The sequence below is a fragment of the Sus scrofa genome, chromosome 4 (assembly GCF_000003025.6).
Source record: "Sus scrofa isolate TJ Tabasco breed Duroc chromosome 4, Sscrofa11.1, whole genome shotgun sequence".
Lineage (NCBI taxonomy): Eukaryota > Metazoa > Chordata > Mammalia > Artiodactyla > Suidae > Sus > Sus scrofa.
This window is the reverse complement of record NC_010446.5, coordinates 97,074,656-97,086,069: the sequence shown is the minus strand read 5'-3', so window position 1 is coordinate 97,086,069 and position 11,414 is coordinate 97,074,656. Positions and strand designations below refer to the sequence as shown.

The 11,414-nt window shown below is 41.1% G+C and overlaps 1 protein-coding gene across 1 annotated transcript in view; it reads right to left on the bottom strand.

Annotated features, from left to right (window-relative positions):
• The window catches only part of LOC100513083 (filaggrin), a 49,589-nt gene continuing 39,574 nt past the window's right edge, over window positions 1,400-11,414 (bottom strand). Inside the window, exons 5-7 of the mRNA XM_021090821.1 lie at window positions 9,462-9,516; window positions 8,241-8,378; window positions 1,400-6,575 (exon numbers count right to left, since the gene is read on the bottom strand). Coding sequence (XP_020946480.1) covers window positions 2,997-6,575; window positions 8,241-8,378; window positions 9,462-9,516 — 3,772 coding nt within the window. The 3' untranslated portion in view covers window positions 1,400-2,996. The remainder of the gene's footprint in view (window positions 6,576-8,240; window positions 8,379-9,461; window positions 9,517-11,414) is intronic.

Here is an 11,414-nt window from a genome sequence, read left to right as displayed (position 1 = left end):
GTTTGGGTATTTATTTTGGTGAACTTTCTTTTTATAATTTTTGCTGGTTTTTTTCCTAATTTGATGTTTGTAAGTTCTTTGTACAGTCTGGCTGTTAGTTACTTGTTGTTTATAGGTCTTGCCAAAGTTTTATCCTGCTTTGTGGCTTGTCTTTTTTACTTTTTGAGAGTGTCTTTTGATTTATAGACATTTATTGTTTAATTGGGGCTGTTCTAGATGTTCCATTGCTTTATATGTTTATTTTTACAACAGCTCCACACTGTCTTGAATAATAAAACTTTGTAATATAGTTTGGTATCTGATAAGAGGACCTTTCTCCTCCTTATTTTTCTTAAAAATGATCCTTGCCATTTGTTTTTTTTTTGGTTTTTTAGGGCCTCACTATGGCAAATGGAGGTTCCCAGGCTAGGGGTCAAATTGGAGCTGTAGCCGCTGGCCTTCGCTGCAACCACAGCAACGTCAGATGCAAGCCGTGTCTGTGACCTACACCACAGCTCATGGCAATGCTGGATCCTTAACCCATGAAGCTGGGCCAGGGATCAAACCTGTATCCTCATGGATGCTAGTCAGATTTGTTTCTGCTGAGCCATGATGGGAACTCTAATCCTAGCCATTTTTGATTCTTTGCTCCTTTATATAAATTTTAAAATTAGTATCAGGTTTCATAAAAGCCTTGTGGAGATTTTAAACAAAATCAACTTTAATGTGGTATAATTTACATATGAAATATACCATTTTAAATATGCTATTTTATGAGTTTTGACAAAAAAATATAACAATGTAGAATAAGTCCATCACTCTGGATTTTTCCTTTGGGTGGGTTCCTCTCTCCAGACAATTCATAAGTTCATAAGTTCCATTCCCAGTCCTACATAACCACTATTATGTAGAAATAGACCTTTCTATTTTTTTTGGCGGGGGGGGTCCTTGCCTTTTCTAGGGCCACACACATGGCATATGGAGGTTCCCAGGCTAGGGGTCTAATCAGAGCTGTTGCTGCTGGCCTACACCACAGCCACAGCAACGTGGGATCCAAACTGTGTCTGTGACCTACACCACTGCTCATGACAATGCCAGATCCTTGACCCACTGAGTGAGGCCAGGGATCGAACCCGCAACCTCATGGTTCCTAGTTGGATTCGTTTCCACTATGCCACGACAGGAACTCTGTAATCTTTCTATTTTTTATATTTTTAAATTCATCTTTAATAGTTTCATATAAATGGAATCATATGGTATGTACTTTTTTGTGTCTGACTTTTTTGATCAGTGTAATGTTTTTTTTTATAATTTTTATTTTTTCCATTATAGTTGATTTTCAGTGTTCTGTCAATTTCTACTGTACAGCAAAGTGACCCAGTCATATATATATATATATATGTATATATATACATATATATATATATATGTATATATATATGGTATAATGTTTTTAAGGTTCTTCCACGTCATTTATATGAGCACTTCATTCTTTTCATTAAATAGTGTTTGTTTGGCTATACAATTTGGTAAATTGTGGACATTTTGGTTGCTTTAGACTTGGGGTATTATTATTAAAGCTGCTGTGAACATTTATGTAAAAATCTTCATGTGGACATATGTTTTCATTTCACTTAGGAATACATTTGTTAGGTCATATACACATGTTTATTTAACTTTATAAGAAATTGCCTCACTATTTTTCAGAGTGAATATATCATTTTACTTTCCACCAGTAATACCAACACTTATTGCCCATATTTTTAGTTTTGGCCATTCTAATGTGTGTATTGTAGTATCTCATTATGTTTTAATTTGCATTTCTTTGATGACAAATGACATTGAGCATCTTTTCAAGTGCTTACTGGCCATTTGTACATCTTGTTTGGTAAGTGACCAATTAGATCTGCTCATTCGTTTGTCTTAATTATGAGTTTAAAAAATTCCTTATATATTCTGGATTGTTTGTGAAGGACAGGGCCTTGGAAAATAACTATTTGAGTTAGTTTCTCGTCTGACCACCTGAGTGTGAGAGTGAAATGAAGCAGAGATGAGACAAACCTCAGTATTTGGTCACCATTGTTTATTGTCATTTTTAATACAGTCCAGTTATTTGAATCCAAAAACTTGAAACAAATATGCTCTACTTAAACTAAGAAACTGTTCATCAGTGGCAGTGGACAGCTTTTTGTTCCATCTCTGTATAAATAGATTTTTTTCTATGAGGAAAGACCAGTGACTACAGAAGTAGTTTGGAGCCATTGTATTTTCCTACTATTGATCTTCTAAAAATTTTTTTTTAACCTGGAGAAAATTCTTAGTAGTAGGCTTCAAGATCATTCTTGTTCAAACTAAGCCAGAGCTCTCTAAACCTGAACTGATTCATCTCTGCCCTTTAAGATAAAATTCTCGCACACAGGTTTGGAAGAAGCACCTGGTGCTACTTTTTTATGCCTTTCATTAGTTTAACAGTTAAACATATACCTAAGAATAGGGGCTTGGTTGTTTTGATAAGTAAAGAGGCTACCAATGCTGCATCTTTGTTTTTAGGGTCTTCGCCTTTCTGCCAGCACACATTGTGGGGCACACAAAAATTGTAGTCATGTTACTGTAAGAGAAACTTTGACTCCAGAACTGGTAGCGCATTTTTAATTTTTTGTTCCTTATAGATGAAAGCTTAGCTTTGGCATCATATAATGAGCAAAGGGCTCTCAAAAAGATATTTCGACCAAACCCAAGCATCTTAACTGCTTTTCATTGTTCTTCCAAATTTATTCCCACACATTTTTTATTCACCAGTATTTCCCAACAAAGTAGCCCTCATATCCTATATTCTTTGGAAGGAACCCAATAACCACGAATTGAGTACAGTTAAATGTTTAAAAATGGAAAAGACAGAAATAGATACCTCCACTTTTAAAGAGAAGGTTTGTAATGAATTGCTCATATATAATAGTTTCATATTTCTTAAACTGCTACTTGAGTTAATTTCACTTATTTATTGTTCATTCCTCGAATTAGCACCTCTGCTCTTGGACATATTCATAGAGTGGAGTGCTGCTGTGGAAACTGTGGGAGCTTGAGATGGTATTTCCTCCTGCACAGTCACCAACTTCTCTCTGGTGAAAATAGCCACCTTGTCTGTTATCCTCCTTGCAAATTAACAGTGTATTGGTAGTGTTGGATCTAGACTGTCCACAGGAGGGTATAAATTGTCCAGAGCCACAACTTGAGGAACTTTCTAGTTGTCTATAACTACTTCTTGGTTGCCCTTCATTACAATTTGAATAGCTACAGCTGGATTCCCACTGATCCTGGCTGCATCCTTGGCTTTGTTGCCTACATGTTCTTGATTGTCCATGAATACTCTCATATCCATCAGACTCGCCGCTTGTTGGACTGCAGCTCCTACTTCTTTCTTTTTGGCAGTACCCTGACCATTCCTGACTATTTCTTCTTGACTGATTAGGACTTGAACCTGTTTGGGGTCTACTGTACCCTTCATGAGTTCCACTTGAACTTGACCTACATCTCCCTTGTAATTCATGTTGCTCATAGCTAGAACACTGACCAGGTCCAGAACCACTTTGTTCAGAGCAAGATGAACAATATGAGCCAGGCCCATGTTGTTCAGAGCTAGAATACTGACCCAAGCCAGATTGTTGATTCTGGGTAGTACACTGACCTGAGGCAGATCTGTGTTGGCCATATCTGGAAGACTGACTCCATTCAGATCCACATTGGCCTTGGCTAGAGCATTGACTTGAACCAGAGCCACTTTGGACATGGCCAGAAGACTGTCCTGACCCTGACATCTGTTGACTGCAGCTAGAAGATTGACCTAATCCAGACCCATGTTGGCCATAGCTAGAAGACTGGCCTGGTCCAGATGTGTGTTGGCCACAGATTGATGATTGTCCTGAGGTAGAACCATGCTGTCTATAGGCAGGGGATTGACCGTATTTAGATTCATTCTGTCCAGAGCTTAATGATTGACCTAAACTAGATCCATGCTCAAAGGAAGAAGATTCTCCTGAGCTAGATCTGTGTTGTCCAAAGCTGGAAGACTGACCTGATCCAGACCCATGATGGCCATATCTAGAGGACTGACCAGAACCAAATCTGTATTGACTGTGGCTAGAAAATTGGCTTGATCCAGATCGATGTCGGCCATAGCTAGAAGACAGACCTGAGCCAGACCCATGTTGACCACAGCCAAAAGACTCTCCTGAGCTAGATCCATGCTGGCCACAACTAGAAGACTGACCTGAGCCAGACCAGTGTTGGTCATAGCTAGACTGACCTGATCTAGACCTTTGTTGTCCAAAGCCAGAGGACTGACCTGAAGCAGAACCATGTTGTCCATGCCTAGAACATTGACCATATCCAGATTGGTGTTGACCATAGCTTGATGACTGACCTAAGCCAGATCCATGCTGACCAAAGCCAGAAGACTGACTTGAGCCAGACCTACGTCGGCTGTGGCTAAAAGACTGACTTGAGCCAGCTCTGTGTTGGCTGTGGCTAGAAGACTGACTTGAGCCATGTTGACCATAGCCGGAAGACTGACCTAAGTTAGATCTGTGTTGGCCACAGCTTGATGAATGTCCTGAAGTAGAACCATGTTGTCCATAGCTAGAGGATTGACCTAAGTGAGATCCCTGGCTAAAGCCATAAGCCTCTCCTGAGAAAGACCCATGTTGTCTGAATCCAGAAGACTGGCCTGATCCAGCCCTGTGTTGACCATAGCTAGAAGTCTGACTTGATCCAGACCTACACTGGCCATTATTAAGAGATTGGTTTGATCCAGAACTAAATTGGCCATAGCTAGACGTCTGACTTGAGCCAGATGCATGTTGACCACAGCTAGTAGAGTGACCTAAGCTAGATCCATGTTGGCTACAGCTTGGTGACTGTCCTGAGGTAGAATTATATTGTTCATAGCTCGAGGATTGACCTGAGCCTGATCCATGCTGACTAAAGCCAGAAGACTCTCCTGAGCCAGACCCATGTTGCCCAAAGTCAAAAGGCTGACCTGAGCCAGACCCATGTTGGCTATGGCCAAAAGACTGACCTGAGCCATGTTGACCATAGCCAGAAGACTGACCTAAGTTACAGCCATGTTGGCCACAGCTTGATGAATTTCCTGAAGTAGAACCATGTTGTCCATAGCTAGAGGATTGACCTAAACCAGATCCATGCTGACTAAAGCCAAAAGACTCTCTTGAGCCAGACCCATGTTGCCTAAAGCCAAAAGAGTCTTCTGAGCCAGACACATGTTGCCTAAAGCCAGAAGAATGACCTGATCCAGTCCTATATTGGCCATAGCTAGAAGTCTGACTTGATCCCGACCTATGTTGGCCATGATTAAGAGATTGATTTGATCCAGAGCTATATCGTCTATAGCTAGATGATTGACTTGAGCCAGATCCATGTTGACCACAGCTAGTAGAGTGACCTAAGCTAGATCCATGTTGGCTACAGCTTGGTGACTGTCCTGAGGTAGAATTATGTTGTTCATAGCTTGAGGATTGACCCAAGCCAGATCCATGCTGACTAAAGCCAGAAAACTCTCCTGAGCCAGACCCATGTTGCCCAAAGCCAGAAGCCTGACCTGTGCCATATCTATGTTGTCCATAGCCAGAGGATTGACCTGATTGAGACCTATGTTGGACACAGCTAGAAAACTGTCCTGAGCATGACCTGAGTTGGCCATAACTGGATCCCTCAGTTGAACTAGAACAGTATCCTTGTTCTTCACAGTTTCCTGATTGATATCCCTCATTTGGTTCATGCCATCTCTGTTGAGAGTGCTGGCCTGAGCCAGAGCCATGACTACAACCAGTGGGCTCGTTTGAATTTGACCCGTGGTCTTGTCTTCTGAAACTCTTTGAGCTGAATACATGATCCTGCTTTCTAAGTGACTGGCTTGATTTCTTCTTATGTTGTCTGTTCCCTGAAGATTCATTTGTGTCAGACCAGTGTTGGTCAGAACTGAAAGACTGACCCTCTAGCTGGCACACATGCCCTTGTTCTCCATAAGCACCTGATGCATTTGCTGAGTCTGATCTCGTTCTACTGTTACTTGAATGAATATAACCAACTTCTTCACTCTTAGACCTTTTGTGCTGACAAGAGCCATGCTTGCTTTTCTTACTGTCCTTGAAGTGTCCTGCACATGACTCTTTCCTTCTTTCCCCAGAGCTTTGCCTGTGCCCAGAACTAGACAAGCCTCTTTGATGCTTCTTTCTTCTGGAGCTGTGGTTAATGCTTCCTCTGGAGCCCCTGGAGGAGGAGGAATCATGCTTTCCTTCACTCCAGCTTGAATGACTAGAAGATGATTCTTGCCCTTCTTCCTCTTCTTCGGTTTCACTCTGTTCCTCTTGGTGCTGGTGAATGTAATCTCTTTTCTTTGACCCTGAAGCTTTGCAATAATCTTTGCTGACAATTTTGTTACAAGCGCGAGCCAGCTTGAATATCATCAGAAGGTACTCAGTAAATTCGACCTTCTTGTTATGGTCTTGATCCAGATTTTGCATGATGATATCTACAGTGTCTGGATCATCTGGATTCTGTAGAGGAACAAGATACAAGCTCTGTCAGTATGCAGCACACAGCGAGCTAATGAATTGAAGGAAGGCTGTAGAAATGTGAATGCTTCTCTTACTTACATGGAGCTCAATCTCATAGTCCATTAATCTGGACTTCCCTATGCTGAGCAGAATGAGAGAAAGGAAAATGTAATGAATAATTCAGTCAGAAATAGGTAGAAGAGGGTTTAACTGGAGGATGACAGGGAATAAGGGAACTGATTTTTTTTTTTTAAGTAATGGGTCTGATGCATTTGCTGAGAATGTGAATGATTAGCTAATTTATGAATAATGCTTTTGGATACCTGCATTAATTCTGTATGGCCTTTCTTTATTTGTCCAGCTTTTAATTAATTAACTAATGAATTAACTCATTCAACAAAGATTTATTGTGCACATAATATCTGCCTAGAATTGTGTCAGGTTAGGGACGAAGCAGTGAAAATGGAACTTAAAGTTTACTGGGCCAGGCACACGAACTTAAAAGTACTATGTACTGTGATAATGTTTCTATGAGAAACATTATACCAGAGGACACTCACTGGGGGTTCAAGGATGGTTAATGAGAGATAGCGATGTCTTTTAAATGGTGGGTTGGAATTAGCCAAATAAAGAGGCAGGTAAAGAGGGAGAGGGAGCAAAAGGTCATTGTAGGCAGAGGGAACAATATGAACGGAGAGCAGGAGGTGAGAGGAAGCATGGCTCATACAATGAACTGAAACATTAAGGATTGCCAATTGTAGTCTCAACACTCAAGAGTTACACCTAGAGAGATAAATAGGGACCAGGTCATGCTTTTAAGGTTGGGTTGAGGAACCTTGGAGTTTTAAGAGTTGAGAACTGTTGAGGATTTTGAGTTGAGTTGTGAAATGATTAAGATTGTATGTAATGCTGAGATTGGAGGTAGAAGATGACTTGACCAAAGGACTAAAATAGTGATAGAAATGGGCTGTTTTGAGAGACTGTTGGTGAATTCCGTGGAGGTTTGGGGGTCTAGGAACCTGATGAGAAAGGAAGTTAAGAATGGCACCAGGTTATGCCTGGGTCAAATAGGAGGTGAGAGCTTAGAGGGGAAAATAATGTTTCATGTTTGACACACTGAATTTAAGACATATGTAGAAATCCAAATAAAACTATTCAGTAGGCAGCTTGATTTAATGAGTTGAAGACCAAGAGCTATATTTAAGGTTATAAAATATTTAGTTCCTGAGCTAACATTTTAGGGTGTTTATCACCCTATTTTATGATTTAGGAGCAAGATGCTAATTTCCTGCACTGAGAGGCCTTTTAATGCCAGAATCTCAGAAATGGGCAGTGCTCAGGATGTGCGGGGGCAGAAGAAAGACAGAAAGGGAGCAAGATGAATTTCACCTACTTTGCAGTTTTTCTGAGGACCAGCTCAATTTCTTTCTAGCAGAAATACCTAGGTCATTATTTAAATTATAGATCCCGCCCCCCATCGCTTCCATTGCTTAGTAGTGTCACTCTCCTTGGTCATGTTTTGGAAACATTATGGGTCAACTTTGACCTTATTTCAAGCCTTTACTAAATCCTATTTTCTATCACCAAGTAGGGAAGGTTCTCTAGGAGTTTTTTCATATGTGACAAAAAGGTAGGCAAGAATAATGAAAAGAATTGCAGGTATCTTCAGTTCTGACTTGTAGTTCTTACCTTCAGAATTTGACCAAACTCATTTTCCAATAGTTCTTTCAATTCTGCCTTGTTCAACATGTCACACTCCCCATCCTGCTTAGCATATTGGTAGAAAAGATCGATGACAGTGACAATGCTTTGTAGGAGTTTAGGCATCTTTTGGAAATTCAATTAACCTAAAGGGAAGAAAAGGACAGACACTCACCTGTTATTGTTCTTTTTTCTTGCTTAAATAGATAAATAGTTTAAGTAATTTGTAATAATTGTTTATAATTATTCAGCCGTGATGAATTTTAATCAAGCCTAATCCAGAGTTGAATGACTTGTTCAAGCCATGTAGCAAGAAAGTGATGCAATTAGGAACAGAATCTGTATCTCTTCCTTCAATTCCAGAATGAGTGTAGCAGCAGTGGCTTTCTGTGTTGGGCTCCCTGCCTCTACCAGGGATAATTTTTTTTTTTTTTTTTTTTTTTTGCTATTTCTTGGGCCGCCCCCATGGCATATGGAGGTTCCCAGGCTAGGGGTCAAATCGGAGCTGTTGCCACTGGCCTACGCCAGAGCCACAGCAGCGTGGGATCTGAGACGCGTCTGCAACCTACACCACAGCTCACGGCAATGCCAGATTCTTAACCCACTGAGCAAGGGCAGGGATCGAACCCGCAACCTCATGGTTCCTAGTTGGATTCGTTAACCACTGAGCCACGACAGGAACTCCGACCAGGGATGATTTTAAGAACTTTGTTTTGGAGCTGTAGGAATCCTGGGTGTGCCAGTCCATCCAGTTCCTCAATTTCTCTCTAGGTCACACTTGGGAGAGAGAGGTCTATCATCCACATGGATGCCTGATTCCAGGTGAGGGGTACCAGACCTCAACTGGATGCTCAGGACTCTAGGCCAGAGAGAGTAGACAAAGTGGGCAATGCCAACCACAGGCTCAGACTATAAGGAGATGGGGACAGCTGCTATGAGACTCAGCTTTTGTTTTCATTCTTTAAGCAGGGACTGACCCTCTGACTTTAATGATTACACATCAGAGAGAGAAAGCTCAGATTAGTGGGTAATTAGAGCTTCGTGACCCCAAAGAAAAGAGGTAGTATCAGTCCCAGTTATCTCTTCATTTTCCTTTTCAATAAAGTAAACTTATACCAAAGTTCCCCCAAAGTATGTATGTAAAAAAGAGCCTGATAACCCAGAGCCTCTTTGCATTAGAGCCCATTGTGGGTTCTCCTGCTCACTTACCTGGTTCACCAGAGGAACAAGTAGGATGGAGCCTGAAGCAGCTTGCAGGGTGCTGCTAGTTGGGGATTGTGGCCTTTTTATAGAGGGAATAATGGTCCATCTCAGGGAGGAGCTGTTCTCTTACAGATGTCCTAATTCACTCCCAAACAAGCCCAGCTCCACCTCCATCTCCACCTCCCAGGTGTTTACCTTCTCACTTCTTTATCTGTTCACCTGAGATTGCGTTAGCAGTTCCCAAATCTGGGCTAATGAATCATGGGGACTTTAATTGAAGTGGAATGGCATGTGTGCAGCAAATGTCAAAGAATCATGGAATCTGAGTGTTTAAAGAAGCCCTGAAGATCATCTAGTCAAACCCTCTTTTTTAAACTAAATTTTCTTGTACAGGGTTTCAGCCAAGGTATCACCCATGATATTATTATCTCCAGGAATGGATGATGGCTGCAGAGGGCCTCTTGTCTCTTTACCTGTTTATCAGACCTTGGTGACCATTCATCGTGCAGCTTTACCTCAACCGCTATCTTAGGAAGAAATCCATGCTCTTTAGCATGGGATCCAGCACTCATGATCTGGGCTGTAGCCTCTCTTCAGCCACATCTCGCTTCCTATCCCTCTTTGTTCTCCACCAGTAATTTACTTCATAAATCTTCCTAAATGGACTGTACTATTTTATATTTTGGGGGGGATTTTTTTTCTTCATAATCTAGGTAGCAAACTCCTATGTATTCTTCAAAACCGACCTTTGACATCCTATAGGAAATCTTTCTTGAATTACTAAAGAAGGAATTATAATTGTGCCCAGTAATTTTATTATAATATCAGTCATTCTATAGTATACTCTTAAAATTGTGTTGTTGTATAATTAATATTTAATATGAAATCTAGAAAATACAGACAAGCAAAGAAAAGAAAATGAAAGTATCTATAATCCTACTATCCCAAAATAGCTACCTTTAATTATTGTATATATCCTTTCACATGCAAACACACACACACACACACACATTTGTCCATATGCATTTATCACTTCCAGTCTATGAGCTCCTTAAAATAGAGAACAGACCTTATTAATCCCTATGTCACTTGGAGGCACAGCACATTGCTTGGCACATAAAAGTCCCTAATAAATGTTTGCCAAGTTGAATTGAAATGAAAGAGGAGTGAGGGTCATGGCTGCAAGTGCTCTGCATAGACCACTTCTGTTTTTTCACAGGCCTAGGGTCTGCCCTCTCTCTTGCCATGTTCAACTCAGAGGCCCTGATTTCACCTGTATATCGACTGCATTTTATGTTGGGTATTATCCCTGAGGACCTTGCTCTACACTCCATTGGTTGTGAGGTATAGCACAAACCTCACTCAAGCTGGGTGAATTTATACAGACTTCACACTTGTGCAACATCATCATCAGTGGATGGGAAGGAGTGGCGGCACTCTTGGGAAATGATAAATTATATGACTCCAAATTCAACCATGAATTCAGACAGGCTGTATGTTTTCTTCTAAGTGTCACCCCGAGGGTTTCAGAGTTCGTGTCCATTGTGTGGCCATGTTTCCTCTGGATGTCTGATTTGGGCCCCATTGTCACGCTTCATCAGAGGTGTGACTGTGACTGTGGGAGCACAGAGGAGGTGGAATTTGCTGAGCAAGGGCTCATTTCCTGGAGGAGCTGACTGTCACTGCAGAGGGAAGAAGGGGTTGTTGGTGAAGACTCTTCCAGGTGAAACATGCTCTTGAGGGCACCCTCTCCTACAGGAGGGGTTGGCAGATTCTTTCTGTAAAGGGCCCGGTAGTAAATATCAGGCCAGAGGACTTTGTTACAACTACTCAACTCTGCTCTTTTAGCATGAAAGCATCCACAGGTGATATGTAAACAAATGAACATGGCTGTCTTTCAGTAAAACCTATTGATGGACCTGGCCCTTAAATTCCATAATGCCACATGTCATAAGGTTT